Here is a 20823-nt window from a genome sequence, read left to right on the forward strand (position 1 = left end):
GTTTATAAAGCAGATACAATTGGGAAAACATTTTATTTCCTCTATTTTCCATAGCTCAGTTTTGATATGACGGAGTCGCCCAAAGTGAGGGGCACGAGTGCATCCGCCACCAGGGGAACGGTATCATCTGGCCGGAAGGTTCGGAAAGGCACTCGTAGGCTCACCACTGGTTCCTCACCTGCAAGCAGCGCCTCATCCCCGTTCGCCCCCTCGGATGGCGAGTCGGACGACTCGATTGGCGATTCGGTTGCCAGGCAGACACCGCTTGGTAGTAGCGATGACTCCGAAAGCACTGCAGGTGTCGTCTGCTAAGTATATTTTGCGAGTTTGGTTTATTATAAGTTTTAGAAATTTGATGAAGATTTGATTTCAAGCAGGTTGAGTATTTGGGCTTTTGTGCATGAAAATATGTTTGGTAAAGGTTTTAAGGTTGTTTTTTCTCGAAGAATATAACAACAACCCCCCTTTAGGCTGAGGCTGCAGCATTCCATTTTTCACTCGGTCATCATTGGTAAAGGTGCATGGGGCCTAGTCCTTTCTCATCCCAAGTGTGGTGATAGTCTGGCTCTGTTTTCTAATGCCTTTAATTTGGTGTTGCACCCTGTTCATGAACCAGCCATACCAAGCCACATGAAGCCTTGCTTCCTTGAATTACCCACCTTTTGTCCATTTACCCAATTCCATGTTTTACACTCCTGCATTTTTATTCCTTTCTTCTCCTGTTCCCCCCTTTTATCCTTTCAATCCTAATCTTTGCCCGAGTCCTTCAAGGTGGCAGTTCACAATCCTCTTAATGGTGACTTCAACAGCCATCCTCCCCCCCCCCAACCCACATCCTGGTCCCACAAACTTTGATTTGAAGTGGTGTTTGTCTCCTTGACAAGAGATTGCATGGTACTGCAGCACACTCTTGACAAGAAATATGCTGAGAGCTGAGACGAGGTAGACTATGGAGAGACAGGGTGATGATTTAAGACTGGCCTGAAGACAAAAAAAAATTTCTCTGCCTTTGGTGCAATTAAGCTTTTGGTCCAGGTGCAGTACCTTCACTTCATGGGGACAGATGACAAATTATATTTAAGCAAAAGGGTCAAATCGGAGGTTGGGTCCACAGTGGTGAGGGAATATTTCATGATGTTGCAGAGGAACACCTTATCAGAGAGAGGGAGAGACAGAGACGCGCACACACAGACATAGTGTGTTTTGTGCCATGGATGGAAAGCCTGGTGTTGGCTTAGTGGTTAGGGTGGTGGCTTGGGATCCCAGGGTCCTGAGTTCAAGACCCATTGGCTGCTGAATTAACACCAGGGGGTTGACTCAGCCTGTCATCCTTCCGAGGTCGGCGAAATGAGTACCAGTGTACTGGTCCCGGTGTATGCCCCGGTTAGAATAGGTGTACCATATCCCTGTGTGTCGTAAGAGGCGACCAGGGTTGGCGTCAGGAAGGGCATCCGGCCATAAAACATTGCCTCAAGAAAAAGCCCAACCCCTGCACAGCAGGGAAAAATGGCTGTAAAAACGGTGCTATGGATGGAATGGCTTGGCATGATGTGGAATTCCCAGTCAAGGCTTTGCATCACACATATAATTTTCAAATATGGCCAGCTCAATATATCGACCAGCAGCCATTTATAAAAATGTATGCAATCCCAACCGAAGGGATAACAAGTCGTATCCTCATTTTTAGATCCTCGTGGAGGATCTCTAAGTCTTACTCATGTTGTTGTTCTTCATCTTCTTCTTGTGGACTTTTTTGTTTCACAGCCTACAGTTTTCATCGAAACTTCCTGAAACTTGGCATATATATGTAAAAATACCCTGTGCAGACAGTAACCATCTCCGATTTTGAAAAATTCCTCCTAGAAAAAAGTTATGACGTCAAAATATCTCTGCTAATGGAAATCGCCTAAAAAAATTATCTCCGAAACAAGGAAAACTTTTTGAATTCTGTTTGCGGGAATTGAACAGGGCATTAGCAGAGATGAATTACCACACATATGATACATCACTATGACGTCATATCAATTTCTATGACGTCATTCCTATTTTTTGACATTTTTTTGTTTCACAACCCAGAGTTTTCATCGGATCTTCGTGAAACTTGCCATGTATATGCAGAAAGCCGACGCGCAGGCAGTAACCATCTCCAATTTTGGAAATTCTTCCTAGAAAAAAAGTTGACGTCATAATATCGCCGCTAATGGAAATCGCCTATACCATTATCTCCGAAACTAGGCAAGCTGTTTGAATTTTGTTTGCGGGAATCAAGCCGGGCATTAGCACAGATAATTTATCGCAAACCTAATACATCACAATGACGTCATATCCGTTTTTATGACGTCATCATTAAGGGGACGAGGATCTTAGCTCATTTGAGCTTGTTTAAATGGTTCAGGGGTATATGCTCTACAATAAAAATATGGATGAGGGAAAAAATATTGACATGTCCTCTATAAAATGCCTTGTTTCCACAGTAATGTACTGTATTCAAAATTTTGTCGAATAGTTGAAATCATTTATTTTGCTCTAACTTTCTCAATTTTTAAGATGGAGATCTAAAATTGGTATCAAACAAAAGCTTTCATTCTCCTCTTTCTGAATATACAAACAACCTTTTTAGGTCATCTCTACCGAGATGACCTAATAAAGCCAGACCAAATGTCCGTCCGTCCGTCAACAATTTTTATTTACGATCTTGATGAAACTTAGTATGTGGGTAGAGGTCGATGAGTGTTGCACAACGATATAACTTTTGTCCGGGTTCAAGGTCAGGATCAAGATCACGAGGTCACGTAAGTTATAAAAATCGCCATTTTCAAAACCTATCCAGTCTGCCATTCTTCAAGATATTCGGCAAGTGTTTATTGATTATGATCGTAAAAAATATTATCTTGTATCTAACCCGACAGATTTTTGAATTTCCGTCCCGTTTGGCCGCCACGTAACATGGAAGATGGTCAAAAACACCTCCCGGTACAAAGAAAACTTTTTACTTCCGATCTTGATGAAATTTGGTATGTGGCTAGAGGTCGATGAGTGATACCCAACGACATATTTTTCCCGGATTCGAGGTCAGGGTCAAGGTCACGAGGTCACGAAAGTTGTGAAAGTCGCCATTTTCAAAACCTATCTAGTCTGTCATTATAGGAGATATCTGGCAACGGTTCATCGATTATGATAGTAAAAAACATTATAGAGATGACCGTCACCCCCACACGGGGGTAATTACCTTCGCATTCTGCGAAAGGTTATGTTTTGGTCGCTGTGTATTTATTTATTTGTGAATATGTGTGTTTGTTTGTTATTCGCATAACTCATAAAGTATTAAACCGAATTGCATGAAATTTGGTGGGATGATTCGTGAGTATCCAAGGACGATTTGATTAGATTTTGGGAGCGATCGGGTCAAAGGTCAAGGTCAAGGTCATGAAAAGGTCAAAAACACTCTTTTGAGCATAACTTCCTTCATAATACAGCGATCGACATGCAACCACCGCCATATTGTTCCATGACGAGATACCTTTCGGATATTTAGTGTCGGATTTGACGTAACGTCATCAGAAGTGCTTCTAAATGACGTCACAAGATGACGTAAATTTTCAATTTTCGATCTCATCAGTTTTGATCATACCGTTTTGTAGGACTTACCTTAAGGACGTTACACACCAAATTTGACTTCGATCGGACTGACCGTTATGACGTCATTGACGTTTGAACATGACGTTTTTCAATTGTGGCTAAAATGTCCTGATATTTTACATTCAAATATCTATATAATTTATAAAGCAAAGTCTCCCAAATCCAGGCATTAGGATCAGTACCAAAATATCTGTTTATTGATGTACAGGTTTTGCCAATTAACTCTGTAGTCAAGGTCAAGGTCACACTCAAGGTCAAAATATACTTGTAGGCATAGCTTCAGATCTAATAGAGCTATTGACATGAAACCAACGTTAAAACGTTCAGTGAACTACAAGCTTTCAGAATGGTAGTCCCCAATTGGACGTGACGTCCCCGGAAGTGCGTCAAAATGACGTCAAAAGATGATGTCATTTTTCAACTTTTTAATTTTTCAGTGTTTATCATTCCATTTTGTTGGACTGCCTTCAAGGAGGTCACACACCAAATTTGATGTCAATCGGACTGACTGTTGTGACGTCATGGACGTTTTAATTTATTTGTGAATATGTGTGTTTGTTTGTTATTCGCATAACTCAGAAAGTATTAAACCGAATTGCATGAAAATTGGTGGGATGATTCGTGATTATCCAAGGACGATTTGATTAAATTTTGGGATCGATCGGGTCAAAGGTCAAGGTCGAGGTCATGAAAAGGTCAAAAACAAACTTTTGAGCATAACTTCCTTCATAAGACAGCTATCGACATGCAACCAATGCCATATTGTTCCATGACGAAATACCTTTCGGGTCCGTGGTGTCAGATTTGACGTGACGTCATCAGAAGTGCGTCAAAATGACGTCACAAGATGACATAAATTTTCAATTTTCGACCTCATCAGTTTTGATCACACCGTTTTGTAGGACTTACCTTAAGGACGTCACACACCAAATTTGACGTCGTTCGGACTGACCGTTATGACGTCATTGACGTTTGAACATAACGTTTTTCAATTGTGGCTAAAATGTCCTGATATTTTATATTCAAATATCTATGTAATTTGTGAAGGAAATTGTCCCAAATCCAGGCATTATGATCAGTACTAAAATATCTGCTTATTTATGAACAGGTTTTGCAAATTAACTCTATGGTCAAGGTCACACTCAAGGTCAAAATATACTTGTAGGCATAACTTCAGATCTAATTGAGCTATTGACATGAAACCAACGTTAAAATGTTCCGTGAAATAAGAGCTTTCAGGATGGTAGTCCGCGATTGGTAGTGACGTCATTGGAAGTGCGTCAAAATGACGTCACAAGATGACGTCATTTTTAAACTTTCGATTTTTTTTCAGTGTTTATCATTCCATTTTGTTGGACTGCCCTCAATGACGTCTAACACCAAATTTGACGTCCATCGGACTGATGGTTGTGACGTCATGGACGTTTTTAAATGACGTTTTTCAAATGTGCCCGGAAAAATGTAGCGGTGGCGAAGGTATGCGCTCTACCGAGTGCCCGTTATAGTTTTATTATTTTTTATTTTTAATATACATTGTCGAGGCTCGTATGAGAACTAACACACAGAACATATAACAAGGGGAACAGGACACCGGGGGGGGGGGGGGTGGGGAGCACAAAACAGTGTAGAACAGACATTATGAGATATGTGGAATGGAAAGGGATGGGGTAGGGTACACAAGGAAAACAAGATGGACACTGCAGTGACTTTCAGGTCCTTGCACTACATGGACTTTCAGGAAGGAAAGCAGGGAATTTGAAGGAGGTGGGTTGGGAGTGCGTTAATAGGGGTAGAAAAGATCATGGTTTTGGTTGGGGAATGGTAAGAGATGGTGGTGAACAGCTGTTTTGAAGACCTGGAGGGAATAGTGGGATTGAAGAGACTGTGGGAGTTTGTTCCAAAGGTGGGAACAAAGAGGAATGAAAAAGTGAAGGTGAGTAGTGATTCTTGATTTTGGTGGTTTTACCAGAAGGAGTTTACTGGAGGACCGTCAGCACCCTGCGGAAATATGGGGGGGAGGGACATCGCAGTTGGGGCGGGCAGAGGGCGAGGCCGGAGAGTTGATGGTAGAAGACAGAAAGACCACTGACCTGCCTGCGGTGAGAGAGTGAGAGACCCAATGACTAGGCCTCATCACAGGAGATACCAATGATCCTAAATGCCTTGGTTTCCACGGCATGAATCCGAGAAAGGTAAGAGGTGAGCACACCAGTCCAGAGGAGAGAGCAGTACTCCAACAGGCTGTAGATGAAAGCTTTGTACATGGCCAGGAGCTCAGGTGTGCCAAGAAAGGACTTTGCACGGTGGAGGATGCTCAGTCGGCGACTGGCTTTGGAGGCCAGTTTGAAAATGTGGCTTTCCCAGGAAAGATAATGGTGGATGAGACCCCAAAGCTTGAATGAAAGGACTTCTTTAAGAGGGTTGTTCAGAAAGATGGATGGGTGGGGGGAGGGGTGGTGGTTTCCAGACCATCCTTTTGGAGGGACATAGTGAGTGTGAGATTTGTCAGGCTTGAAAGACGTACTCCAAGTGTTGAACCAGCTTTTGGTTTTATCCAGATCTGCAGAGAGTGAAGAGGCTGCTGCTTGCCGATCTGAGGAAGGACAGATGGTACAGCAGAGGGTGGAGTCATCAGCAAAAAGATGGAGTATTTTCTGGAGTCATAGAGATCATTGATGAAAATCAGAAAAAGCATCTATTAAGGAATGGATGGCTCAGAACACTGCCTTGAGGAACTCCAGTCTGGACAGCAAGAGGGGATGAGAGGATTCCATTAAGGGTCACACGTTGACTGTGACAGAAGAGGAAGTATGTGAGCATGAGTGGAGATTGATTGCCTTGGATACCATAGTAAGAGAGTTTGGTGAGCAGGGCAGGGTGCCAGACCATATTGAAAGCACACGATATGTCTCGAGAGATGGCTCTAATTTCATGTCTGGCATTGAGGCTCTCCATCCATTGTTGGGAAAGCAGGAGCAGCAAGTCCAGGGTAGAGTGACTTGGTCTGAATCCAAATTGATGATCGGAAATCAAGCCATTGGAGAAGAGGAAGGATTTATGTTGGAAGCGATGATGGATTCCATAACCTTGCTGATGATTGGGAGAAGGCTGGTATGTAGTTGCAGGGATCTGTTTTTACACCTTTTTATGCAGAGCGGTAATGTTTGTTGATTTCCAAGCAGATGGCAGATGACCTTGAAAAAATGAGAGTGTGAATAGAACAGAGGAGGGTGAGTAACAGAGCAGAGCAGGTTTTTAGGACACATGGGCTGATGCTGTCTGGACCATTTGCAGAATCAGTCAAGGTTTAACAGCAAAATCTCCCCCTTGTCGGAAGAAAAGGCCACAGAGTCCAGGAACAGCTGGATGCGACTGGGTAAGGTCGGTCCAGAAAGCGATGGGTTTGCGACACAAAATTTGGAAGCAAACACAGAATCAGGGCATATTTCCTTCTCACTGTCAGCTAGGATGTCATTTGAAATTAAGGAATGGATGGAGGGAGAGCATACTCCAGAGACACGTTGAACAAGGTACCACCAGATTTTAGAGGGGGGAGACATCTGGATCAGCTTGACATGGAAATCAAAGCCTTCAATATTGTGATGGTTCTGGGAACCGAGATCCCAAAGCAATGGCACACATCATATAGTGGTTCCTGAGGCAGTTATTTCGTTATTACTGGTTCCAGATAGGGTCCTTCCCTTGTGTGTAATGGGTTACAAAGAGAATATTCGTTGAAGGATTTGTTTGGTTTTTCCTCATTCTTCCTCATTTTCTTCTCTATACACAAACCTCTCCTCACACGACCGAGCAAATGCTGCAAGCAGCCTAATTTACATATGCCACAGCGTGCCACAACCAAACAGCCATTTCCACCACCATCGCCTTCTTCACCACAATTCTCCCACAATGTCAGCGATAACCACCTTGCCTGCTTTAGATACACATCGGACTTTATTTTCATTCAAACATCATCATTCAAGCTGGCCTTTTCAGCTTTCCACTGTAATCTGCATCGCCATCACCCAACAACGACGCATCGACTCCACAACCACATCAACCAGGTTCATCTCACCACTACCAACTGCCTTCCTGCACCTCAAGCCCATCATCTCGCCTCTTCCACGGACACCTTTGGCTCGCTCCCGGACCCAGTCCTTGAATGTTACAAACAGAGCCTTTTACACCAAGGCACAAGTGTGTGCTTGCCATTCCTTCACATTCCTATATCAGCAGGGACCGCCCTGCTATCCAGCAAGACATCTGCATCCTTCCTGGGTGTTCAAGAGACAGATGGGGACTACTGCACATCAACCCCGTGTTGAGTCGGGAGCTGACATGGGTGGCACAGTCAGAGGACTACTGAAGGCGACAACAGCACAGCAACCTCGTGGGCAGGTTGACGTCACCCCGGAGTACATCTGGACCAATGGGCACGCCATGCTAGGAGGAAAGAGGGTTGCGCATGACCCGTGCTCCCAAGAACCACCCCCACAAGAGGTGGGGATTCACCCTTGATCCTCCCAAACTTTACCCCCTTTCCCCCCAGCTCTGCTTGTATCGATGCTGGGAGCTGAAACCAGAGTTTTGCATGGTTTCTGGAGAGATTTCAAGGACTGCTTCTGGAGCAAGAGCTGGTGGTGATTGCTGCGGGACAGAGTGATCATCGCATAGTTTGTGGATGTTTACTTCCGAGGGGAATGGAACGGAACGGAAGTCAAGCGCCAAGCAGGCCGGGCACATTATTGAATGAGAGGTGAAATCACCAATCGTAGATGATAGGTAGTTCTGATCCTCATGCGTTCTTTCTCTCTTTTTCAACTCGTCTACTGTGGATGCACAGGAGTTATCAGCGAGGGCAAAACCCGAACAACCGCTCTGTTTTTTTGAGGGACCACTGACTCGCACAGTCTTTCTCACTCTGCACCGACACCGCATCTCACTCACACCTCATCATCATGCACCCAGACAACCATATCTCTTCATCACCCCCCCACCCTTACCTTTGCTGCACTTTGGACAGCACATGTCTATGTATGTGCTAGGTAAGCCAGAGGTCACCAACACCTCAGCTTTTCTTATCTTTCTTGCTTGTCTACCCTTCTGCAGAGTGATTCTGATGGCGCCTGTTATGTTAACTTTCGTAATTTTGTGTAGACTGGATAGAATCGGTGTATAGTTCTGCTGTTTGTCCTTTTATTGCATGAATGTGTCACTGTATGTCTTTTTTCCACACCACACGAATACTGTGTGCCCCTGCCATACAATTACCCCCTGTGAATAAACTCCTCGTCTTCACTGTGCCACATGTTTTTCCTTATAAATAAACCAATATCAGTTGTTCAGTTCAACCTGCTCATAGTGTCCTTTCCTCCATTGGTCCAGCACAGTCCGCAGCATTGTTAAATGGGAGGTTTTACACCACGTGAGTTGCTCTTGTTAGCTAGCGTGCACTCACTCCATCGCTCGGCAGTAATCCGAGTGTGCACTGAGGACACGAAACTCGGTTAATCTAGTTAGCTTTGTCAGAGCGGTGTTACTCAGGTAAACGGTGTTAGATGGGTAACCCTGTTGGAGTTGACGAAGTTGATTAACATTCGACTTCATGGGTGCTTCGCAACCTGCCAGGCTGCAGAGTTTTCTGTGGCACGTCAACCTACAGGGCCGGGCATTCGGGAGGAACCCGGTGCTTCTCCTCGCGATAATCCCCGAACCCTGAGTCTGTAACAATATCATTGAAATCTCCTGCAATGAAGCTGAGTCTATGGGTCTATCACTTTCCCATTGCAGAGGGGGTGGTGATCTCTATCTTTTATCACCTTTCTTGTCTGGCACCCTCTGCTCTTTGTGTGTTTTGGCTCCCCTCTCCCCTCCATCCCCCACCCCGCCCCAGGTTTCTGCAGGATGCACATGGTCTACCCTCAATTTAACCTTCTTAAAAGTTTACTTCTGTATCCAGCTTGTCTATCCTGTGCGTCCTTCCCTACCCCTCATTCTTCCCCACATCGCTTATTCGTCCATCTCCCTCTATTTTGTTCTTCACCCCTGCTGTCGGTATCCCTTCCTCTTTCTCCTGTTCCTTTTGTTCCATTGCATCCTAATCCGTTCTATGTTTTACCTCTTCCACAAGCCTTGACTTCCTATACAAAAAATAAAATAAATGAGTGTGACAACACACACACACACACACACACACACACACACACACACACACACACACACACCCCACTCAGTGAAGGTTGTCGTGCTGGCTTTTCTGTTGATACTCTTGTTTACCCTGCTGTGTTCACTCTTTGTCTTATGTAGACAAGCATGGCAAGGCCAATGAAGCTCCGGACAAAGGAAACGAGCAAACGCTATCTCTATCATCGCCAAGCAGGACAGCAAAGGAAATTGCCGTTTCCACTGGAGCAGAACAGGACGTGCTAGGTTAGAGTCGAAGATGCGCCTCCTCATCTTCCGTCAAAATGCTCTCCCTGCTTTTCTGATCTGTTACTTTCCAATGGCAATATCTCCAGCCCTTTATTTATTTTAATTTCTATACCAGAGATTGCCTCCTCTTGGCTCACTAACCCTTGGCCACATTAATCATCTCTTTCAGAGGAGGGTGAGGTGAAGGAAGAGACCGTGCAGTCCTGCTCACCCATGCCTCCAGAGCAAGCGGTTTGCCGTTCGCACACAGTGGCACGAGACAGAGATGAAGCAAAACCCAGGTAAGCATTGTTCATACTGGAGCTTTTCGGAGAACGGGTTTTGTGGCATCTGGGAAGGAAAATGTGTGGGTGAAGGATTTATTTCAGGTTTAGTGTTTAAGATAACCATATAATACACAAGCTTTTGCCTGGTGTTGCTTTTAGAAGTATAAAGCGGGAGGCAGAGGAAGATGGTACAAGTACTGAGGGCAGGGAGCCTCCCAAGCGTCTGCGCACCCTCAAGGAGAAACTTTTGAGGCCCAACGTGTCGCCACATCGTGCAAGTGCCACCCCCATGGTGGAAGCTGAGGAGGTTGCGGTTCCCTTAGCCCAAATGACCATGCGGCCTGGTGGTGGGCCCGAGAAAGTGATGCGTTCCGTGGGTGAGGAGCAATTGGCTTGAATATGAGTGATTGTCTAATGTAGTCACCCTCTTAGCAAGCAGCCATATGTTTATTTGGCAAGCACGTGTGCGCGCACGATTGTGATCGGCATGCGTCCAGATTGTAGGACTGTGAGATTCCACTTTGCGTGGATTTTGGATGCAGTGCACACATGGTACTAAAGAAACAAACATTCTTCACTCAAATGCTCATCTGAATGCTGTGGTAGCATTTTAGATTTTGTAATGATTAGATGTTGAAAAATATTATGCATTGAAGGTTGAGTGAAATTTGGGGTAAAGATAAAAATGTATAAAAATTTCAATCGTTTGTTGTTCGGGGTAGAATTTTTTTTTTTTAATGTTATTTGCGAGGACTTGAAATGTTATCGTTATTGCAGTGATCAAATACTAGTTTGTCACCAAGACAAAAGGGTGAAGGTGGCGTGTAGAAGTTGCTAGAATGATACTTCATTCTCACTTATCACTTTGTTTTCACAGACATGAAGCCAGTGGTTGAACAACGGTCTCCCGTTCCAGAATCGCAGCTTGTGGAGCCCACAGTAACAACGGGCTCTACGTATGCGGTGCGATGCACCTCCACCGGATCCGTGGCCAGTGGTCGCAGACTGTTGCCACTGATGCCAAAAGAACCACCAAGTACTTCGGGCACGAGTAAGGGCTTTGTGAATGATTATTCAAATTTTGCATGAGACCGTGCAATTTGGTTCTGACAAAAGTATGGACAATGAATCTGGAGAGCTGAGGTTATATTTTGTCGAAAGAGAGGGGAATGGGTGGGGGGTACGCGGCAGTATATTGGTGATGTCATAAAGGGAAAACGGAAGTGTTTATATTTTACTTTATTCTCTCTCTCTCTCTCTCTCTCTCTCTCTCTCTCTCTCTCTCTCTCTCTCTCTCTCTCTCTCTCTCTCTCTCTCTCTCTCTCTGTCTGTCTGTCTGTCTGTCTGTCTGTCTGTCTGTCTGTGTCTCTCTCTGTCTGTCTGTCTGTCTTTCTCTCTCTGTCTTTGTGTGTGTGTGTGTGTGTTCGTCCGTCTCCTTAATAACTCCAACACCATAAAACCTAGTGGCCCCAACCTTTGCATGCACACTAAGAAAACTCCAAGGTAGTGCATGAATGAAAATTGGGTGTTTGGGTTAATTAAAACACCCCTTTTGAAGATAAGTAACAACATTATTTAATTATATCCTTCATCAGGCGATCCTCGGCCACCTCTCTGGGTTTTAAGGTGCTTCCTGGGTAACCTCGCTGTGGTCTAAAGCCCCCATCTTTTTGGCCTGTTCAAACTTGCCTTGACTTGGAACAGGCTGCAACGATTTCTTAACGATCGTTTTTTTTTTTACTTTCTCACTCGTATCGAATGCCTGTTCATCATAGCTACGAATCGCTGTATACATCGCTTTTGTAAGTGCTATAAGTTTTCAAATTACAAGCTTGTAGTGATTTCATGCATTGTATGATACAATTGTCCATGATCTACTCTCACGGACTAATTAAAGTATATAATCTAAATATTATTTCAGTTTGAAGGATTGGATATCATACGGACTAAATAAGTGTCAAAATCTGTTGTGAAATCTGATAATTTAAAGAAATAACGAGTCTTATAAGCAAGTCGATATACCTATTTACTTTAAGCAAGCAAGGCTTTGTTTCCTCCTCCATACATACCCAAGAAAATGTGAAATTTCCAAAACATTAAACTTATCTTTTTCTACTGTTTGGAGAATTATATTGAGTGAACAAAAAATTTAGGAACGTAACAAAATTAACCAGCTTCATTGAGCTATATGATATATAATGCATTCACTGCTAGACCTCACGCCCTGTCCCTCAGAGGGACTGCCTAACCATAGCATCTGCCAGATCTATTTGTCTTTTTCGCAGGTTTCGCGACAGGGGATCGAAGCAAATCTGGTTTTAAAAAAGCAACAAAAAACGGACGTTTTGTAAAAAAAAAAGTTAGAACGTTTGCGTGGACGCCAAACCCGATGGACCACGTGACACATACACAGACGAGCAAGCAAAATGGCGAATTTCCTGCAATGTTTATTTCACGGGCGATTGAACTTTGCGATGTGTCCAGGCTTGTTTTGCATTCGGCTGCAACTTTTGTGGATAACGTCATTATGTGAATGAATTCAAATTATTTCTTTAATCGCTGCATGCACGGTGAAGATGGCTTTAAAGTTAAAGGGATCCCTTATAGTATACAGCGACAGCCTGGCCAACCGTTCCTCATCAACCATTTAATTGGAGTGCTTGCATGAGTGCTTAAGCCACTTGTCGAGCGCCCATTGTCGATAATAAAGAATAATGTTTAAATAATGAACGTATCACTGAAACATCTCTATAAATGCAACGTTGTTTTTTGGTGAAGCTACTCAATGTTTCTGGGTTGTATACAGTAAGGACTGTAGTTGGTAATCACACTGGACTCCAACCTGCCGATTCCTGAAAAATTGTGTGTGTGTGTGTGTGTGTGTGTGTGTGTGTGTGTGTGTGTGTGTGTGTGTGTGTGTGTGTGTGTGTGTGTGTGTGTGTGTGTGTGTGTGTGTGTGTGTGTGTGTGTGTGTGTGTGTGTGTGTGTGTGCGTTTTTTTTTTTTTCCATTCAGCAAAACATTCTTTCCACGAACTTCCCTTCCCCCATCTCTCTCCCTCCCATCCTTGCTCTACCCCCTCCCAATACAGTGCACTACCCTCCTCCCGCTTCTCTTCTCTTCTCTCACTCTCCCACCCTCTCTGTCTCTGTCTCTGTCTCTGGACATGTCCGTGCGATGTTGGTCTCCAGACAGCTTGGTTCCGGACGTGTTCGGGTGGTATTTATGTCTGTACGGGAGTTTGTCTCCGGACTTGTCCGGACAGGAGTTTGTCTCCAGACGGGAGTTTGTGTCTGGGCCGTGTTCATAGTATGACAGGTAGAAAATGGATTTCAGACATTATTTTGTTTTCATAGTCGCTGTTTTCTGTGCGGAATAATTTTGATGAGACAGTATGAATCGTAATTCACGCTCCACCGCACGTCTGCCTTCGCTTCCTCTCACCTCCGAATGTCCCTTCCACCACCCTCCTTGCTCCGCCTCCCTCCTCTCTCCTTCCCCCTCCATATCTTCACTCTCCCCGCTCTCTTTCCCCCACTCCTCTTTCCTTCTTTCCCCTTCTTTTTCTCTCTTCCCCCTTTACTATTTCCATCTTCAAAGTGACGGGTTGTATTTGCTAGTGTATATATGGATGTATACACATATATATATATATATATATATATATATATATATATATATATATATATATATACATATATATATATATATATATATATATATATATATATATATATATATATATATATAATATGTGTGTGTGTAGAAACGTATATGTATGTATGTATATATATATATATATATATATATATATATATATATATATATATATGTATATATATCTATATATATATAGTGTGTGTGTCCCCTCACTCTCACTCTCTCTCTCTCTCTCTTCTCTTGTATGTTCAGTCATGTCACCTGTGGCTGTTACATTGTCGAATCCCATTCCGAGTGTGGTTGCTGTGGAGACTCTGAGAAGCCAGGCCCCAAATGCGACCGTTGCAGGTGGACCGTCAGCCGATGTAGCCTCAGACATTGACAAATATGCTAACAAGGTAACAATTCTTGAAAAAATTACTGTAGTTTTAAGATTTCTTATTTTTTAAAGGTGTTCATTTGGCTCCTTTTTCTGACGTTGACATTGCAACCTTTTTACCTTTTATATTCCAAAAGATAATGGAAGCCATCAAAGTCCCGATGACCGAGTTGTTCAACACTATATCGCAGACCTCATCCGGAAACATGCTTGAGCAGGTTGGTAGAGACCATCATAAAATGATGAGGTAACAGACTTGCTGGCTTTTGTTGTGAATAATGACTTGCACACACGGATTGTATCCGATTGTTCATGCGTTACCACAGTTCACTCAATTGACGTTTGACCTTATTTTAGGCCTTCAACTTTGCACAACTGTTGACTAATATTTACCCCACATCCATGGCTGAGAAGATGAATGGATGATGGGATAAGCTAAAGTTGTCTGCTGGGTAAAGTTTCACAGATTGTTAGCTCACCTGGACTTTAGTCTGGTGAGCTTATGCGAGTGAGTCGGTCAGTCAGTCCGTAAACACTTCAGTCATTATCTCATGAACTAAACACACGATTTTGCTGAAACTTGGCCACAAGCTTCATATCTGATGCATAACGAAAGTTTATTGACCGCATCAAAATTTGCACTCATGATGGGGGTCTGCGGCGATGGGGGGGGGGTTACACCCCCCGAAATAGGTATTTGCTCCCTTATTCAAAACGACACACACAATTTTGATGAAACGACCACAACCTTCATCACCCGTGATGCACTAAAGTTTGTTCACGGCTTAAAAAAACAATCAAGTTCTAAGGGGGTCTACGGGGGGTTTGAGTGACTGTTGCTCCTGATCCAGGTGAGCCTCAGGACATGCAGTGCTATTTTAAGTATTGTTTCAAAGTTTATTAAGGTTAGGCGGCTGAGGAAACATTGACAATCCACTTCGGGAAACGGGGCGAAGGGAACCTGCGTCCTTGGTTTTGATTCTCCTGCAGATCAGAAAACTGAAGTGTGAGATTGAGAAACTTCAATGGCTTCACCTGCAGGAGATTGCAGAAATGAAACACAACCTCGGTGAGCAAATCTGTTCCTCTGACCGGGCGGCCGCTTATTCAGGACGAGTCACCGTCGGGTCGATCGTTCGAGAAAATCTGACACCAATCCCTTGAACTACAATTTCACTTTAATTGTCAGGACAAACACTTTTGGGACAAACAAATCACAAACAGCACCCAGTGCAAAATTTTAAACAAAACTTTGCTTTTTCACGACTTGACTCGGTAAGAGCAAATGAAACAAGTCACAGCTTTCTTGTTTCCGGCTTTTCCCCATTCGGGTTTTGTACAGAGCTGACCATGGCAGAGATGCGCCAGAGTATGGAGCAGGAGCGGGAACGGCTGGTGCGGGAAGTGCGGCGAGCTGCTGAGGTTGAGAAAGCTTCGGCGGTGGACGCGGCCAAACGCAAGCAATGGTGTGCAAACTGCCGGCGTGAGGCGATCTTCTACTGTTGTTGGAACACTAGCTATTGTGACTACCCTTGCCAGCAAGCACACTGGCCTGAGCATATGAAGACCTGCACGCAAGCAGGTATGTGGACAAGTGTGGATGTGAGATCCTTTTGTAATACGACAAAGAGGAAAGCATTTGGATGAGAAAGCACAACCCTTTTGGATAATAGCTGTTGCTGCTGCAGCTGTTGTTGATGATCCCAAGTCAGTTCTCCTTGAACAGGCCCACGGTCCAGAACCTATCGATCTCCCGGGAGCCATCCAAAGATCTCTCACATCGAAGATGTGACCTTGCCTTCTTAAATCCATGGCTGCGCAGTCTTCCATGATGTGTTTTATTGTGTGTGGAGTGGCCTGGCAGAGGTTCCAGGTGTCGTTGGTGTCGTTGAGTCTGTGTTTGTACTGTAAAAGATGTGAGTGGAGGCATCAAAGGTGGACAATATCAGACCTGGGAAGTAATTTCTCTGTGTTGTCGATGGGTGGGAGTTTAGTGCCCAGGATACTGTTTGGGCCCAGGTTGATGATTGCGTACATTTGTAATGATTATGGTATGTTATTTTTGTCGTTGCTGATCTGTGGAGGAATGTTTTGAAGGATGTCATTGTTGTGTCTTTTGTGGTGCAGTCTGAATGTGTCTTGGGGTCTGTGGTTGGTTGGCCATGTAGTAGCATGGATGATGAGGGTTGGCACTTACAGCTACAAGGAACTGTGCAGTTCTCATATCCAAGTGGTCTTTACTTTTTAATATCTTTGCCTGCGTGTGTAGTAGGTGCTCGATGGGTCTTGTTAATGTGCAACCTGTGATGATACGAAGAGCTTTATTTTGTATGGTCTGTAGGGTGTTGAGATGTGTTTGATAGCCTGGATGCTGAGGATGAGCTGGCATGGTCAATGACCTATCTAATGTACTGTTTGTATACTGGTGATGTTGCGTCTGAATGCCATTAGTGTGTTCAGCCTGGGTGTGCATATTTATTTAATCTTTGCGATGTGATCTGAGAATGACATGGATGTGTTAACAGTGATGCCTCATATTTTTGGTTGGTGATTGTGTGGGATGGGGATGATGTTCCATGTGATATGTGTGATGTGTGGTGCAGCGCTATGTTCGTTGGTGTAACTTGTTAAAAGAGTGAGTGTTAGGCTGTTGATGGTGAGCCAGGTATGTCGGGTGTTGAGGAAAGGTTGAAGTTGTGCTGTGATCGGGTCTGGCGATATATCGAGATACCGGTCATAACAGTATAATTTTTCATATCGATATACCGGTATTGGACTTCTGAATAGACCGGTATATCGAGAAAAAGAAAAAAAAATAAAATAACCCCCGGGTATATCACCAACAAATCGAAGAAAGGTGCTTACAATACTTAAATGTCTGGTGTTGGCTTAACAGGTAGGGTGGCGGGCTTCGGATCTGAAGGACCTGAGTTAAAATCCCGCTCGGCCATTGAATGAATACCAGGTGGGGTCGACTCAGCCTGTCATCCTTCCGAGGTTGGCAAAATGAGTACCAGCTTGCTGGGATGATTGAGCCATTTGAATATCCTGCATCGGAGTGGTGACCCATCCAGGATTGTGCCCAATAGCCAAGAAGACTGCTTTGGGAGCATCCACCCAAGGGATGGATGGATGGCAGCCTTAAATACCGTACATGATTTTAAAAGCTTTCTTACACTCAGCATCTCATCTTTAAATGCATCAGGTCAGGTCAGGTATGGGAGCATGTGCCAGAACAGCGCGTCGCTGCGTCCACTTTCCGCCGGTACTCCAGGGGCCTCCGTCTGGCCATCCCCCAGGCATATGCCAGGCCCATCCCCATCTCCTTGAGATGATGGGTCAACCTACTGCAACCATGAGGCACGTGGTCGGCCCACTGGCCTCCTCCACTCATGAGACTCCCTCGCTGAGAGAATCTGGTGAGCAGGATCAGCGTCAGGAAAACGAGCCACATGTCCATACAGCCGCAGCTGACGCTCACGGACTATGCAGGTAACAAATCTCATCCGAGTCTCTCTCAGCAACCGCTCGTTGGACACAAAATCCGACCAGCGATGGCCAAGGATTCTTCGAAGAGACCTGGTACCAAAGGAATTAAGTCTCCGTCTCAGATCCTTGGTCAAAGTCCAAGTCTCGCACCCATAGAGCAAGACTGGAAGTACCAAGGACCTGAAGACTCGGACTTTCGTCCTCCCGCACAGGTACCGGCAGCGCCACACCCCATGATCCAGTGAATCCATGACTCCCCAGGCCCGACCCAAACGTCTATTGACCTCCGGCTCACAACCTGCGGAGACATGAATATCACTGCCAAGGTAAGTGAATCTATCCACGACCTCAACATCCTCACCACAAACAGACACAGACAGGACAGCAGCATCCAAGATGTCACCGAAAGCCTGGATCTTAGTTTTGACCCAAGAAATCCGTAATCCCAACGGCTCCGACTCCTCATTCAGCACCTCGAGGGCCCCCAAGAGGATGTCTAAAGTCTCCGCAAAGATGACTGCATCATCTGCAAAATCAAGGTCCGAGATCTTGACATTGCCAAACGATGCACCGCAACTTGATCTCTCCGACATCCTCCCTAAAATCCAGTCCATACAAGTGCTGAAAAGTGTGGGGGCAAGTACACGTCCCTGACAAACTCCAGTAACAACTGGGAATAAGTCAGAGATGGTACCACCACACTTCACAGCACTCTCAGTACCAGAGTAGAGTTCAGACATCAGATCGATCAGTTTTGGTGGCACCCCACGAAGACCAAGAATCCTCCAGAGGACATCCCGATTCACTGAATCGAACGCTTTACAGAGATCAACATAGGCTGCAAGCAGCCCCTGCCGAAACTCTCGTCTGCGTTTGGTGAGGACACGAAGTGCAAGGATACGGTCAATCGTTGACCTCTTTGGTGTAAAGCCTGACTGCTCTGGACGCTGGTGCTCAAGCAGATGGTGGCGAACCCTATCAAGAATTATCCGAGCAAAGAGCTTGCCCGGCACTGAGAGCAGCGTCACCCCTCGGTAGTTGTTGCAGTCTTGGCGATCACCCTTCCCTTTCCAGAGAGGGACAACAAGGCCCCTCTTCCAGTCAGTTGGGATGATGCCTGTGTTCCAGGCAGAGCACAAAACTGCATGCAACGACACGAGTGTAGCATTTCCACCAGCCTTGAGAAGTTCAGCATGGATGCCACAGATCCCTGGAGCTTTGCCCCGTTTCAACTGGTTCACCGCAGCCCATGTTTCCACAAGCGATGGTGGACCACAGTTGATTCGAGGGTCAGCAACAGGGATTGTAACACCCTTGACGTCCAACTCGACAGCTGGGGGATCAGCCTGGTACAACCGCTCAAAGTAACCGGCCCAGCGGGTCTTCACTTCAGACTCCTCTGTCAAGAGCCTACCACTCTCTGCTCGAACTGCAGTGCTCCGAGGGATGGGCTTGGATGAACGTAATGCGCAAATTCCCCTGTAAAGTCCCGGTCACACCTTGACGTTTTAGCCAACGTATGCCGATTTTTGAATTTTTTTTCTAAAACGCTGGCACACGTTGAATACGTTATGGGTAAGTTTTGATAACATTGAGAGCACGCTGAAAAACACTGCCATACGTCGTTGTACGCTGGCTTTAAACGTTGTACTTTTTGGTTGTACTCAAATTTTTTCATGCTTGAAATTTCACGACGTATGTCGGCGTATGACTCACACGTTCCGCTACGCTGGCCACAAGTTGTATGCACGGTCTGCGATCGTTGACAGACGTCAACACATGCTACTTGTAAGTTAATCATAAGTTGAGACACGCCGAGGTAATGTTTAGCGTACCCGAAACTTATTTCTAACCTATGATTAACGTGTTGTTGGCACATTACGCGATCGTTGCCACACATCGACAGACGTTACTTTGAAGTTACTCATAGGCTGAAAGACGTCGGTATAATGGATCGTCCTTGCGTCAGCGTCCACGGCCACGGCCAGGACACTTATTTGCAGCATTCTTCAAACTTTTCTTCGGCATGACGAGGATGTTCACACTTCGATGTCGAGCTTGGCTATGATTCCAATTGTCCATCGGCAGCGTCTATTTAAAATAGTCGAGTTTGAGCGTTTTAACACGTTCAGAAGAAACGCTTCAAATTTCAAAACCCCAGCGTCAAAAAACAAAGGCGAGTGACAGCAATTTAAATCGTTCATTGTAAACAATTAAACTAGCTGAGTGGTACCGTTTAAAAGTCGTTGAGTGTAAAAAAAAATCCAATTGTTGAGCGCAAGCGTCTACTTTCAATAGTGGAGATGCAGCCATTTAAATCGTTGAGTGGCAGCCTATGAACCTACCCGTGGACACGCGGACGCAAGGACGATCCATCATAATCCACACCCTCCCCCTCACACTCACCTACTACTGCCAACATGAACAAACTACTACTAATACTAATACTAATACTGATGCTAATACTAATACTGATACTGATACTGATACTGCTGACATGGACATCGACTCAAAAAGGAACTCGAAAACACTGTTGGGTTCCCTTTTATGAGCAGTATTTTTATATACCAATTCCCAAAACCGCTGGGAACACGTCTTTATATGGCAGTTGTAAGCTAGAAACACGTTAATTTTTTTTTTTGTCGACCGGAAGACGTCATTTGAATACGTGTGCATACGTCGATGTTGGTTGGGACTACGTACAGAATTGGTTCAAAGCACGTCAAACATAAGTTAGAAATAAGTTTCGTGTAAAAAAGACATTACCGCGACGTGTTTCGACTTATGAGTAGCTTATAAGTAGCCTTTGTGGACGTGTGTAAGCGTCCGCATATCGTGTGTAAAACTTATCCCCATCGCATGCGGAACGTGTGTCATACGCCGAGTACGTCGTAAAATTTTGAACATGTTTAAAATTTCTTGACGTACTCTACTTACTACGACATATGATAGCGTACTT

At 44.7% G+C, this 20823-nt stretch overlaps 1 protein-coding gene across 2 annotated transcripts in view; it reads left to right on the forward strand.

The window, feature by feature from the left end:
• The window catches only part of LOC147013216 (MYND-type zinc finger-containing chromatin reader ZMYND8-like), a 69421-nt gene that overhangs the window by 38549 nt on the left and 10049 nt on the right, over positions 1-20823 (forward strand). For both annotated transcript variants that reach the window (XM_085854855.1, XM_085854856.1), the window contains 9 exons: positions 55-298; positions 9946-10068; positions 10241-10352; positions 10497-10714; positions 11215-11388; positions 14249-14394; positions 14513-14593; positions 15366-15444; positions 15718-15957. In XM_085854855.1, the coding sequence (XP_085710981.1) occupies positions 55-298; positions 9946-10068; positions 10241-10352; positions 10497-10714; positions 11215-11388; positions 14249-14394; positions 14513-14593; positions 15366-15444; positions 15718-15957 (1417 nt within the window). The remainder of the gene's footprint in view (positions 1-54; positions 299-9945; positions 10069-10240; positions 10353-10496; positions 10715-11214; positions 11389-14248; positions 14395-14512; positions 14594-15365; positions 15445-15717; positions 15958-20823) is intronic.

This window comes from Eptatretus burgeri, chromosome 14 (genome assembly GCF_056783735.1).
Source record: "Eptatretus burgeri isolate ZD-2024b chromosome 14, Ebu_testis_v1, whole genome shotgun sequence".
Classification (NCBI taxonomy): Eukaryota; Metazoa; Chordata; class Myxini; order Myxiniformes; family Myxinidae; genus Eptatretus; species Eptatretus burgeri.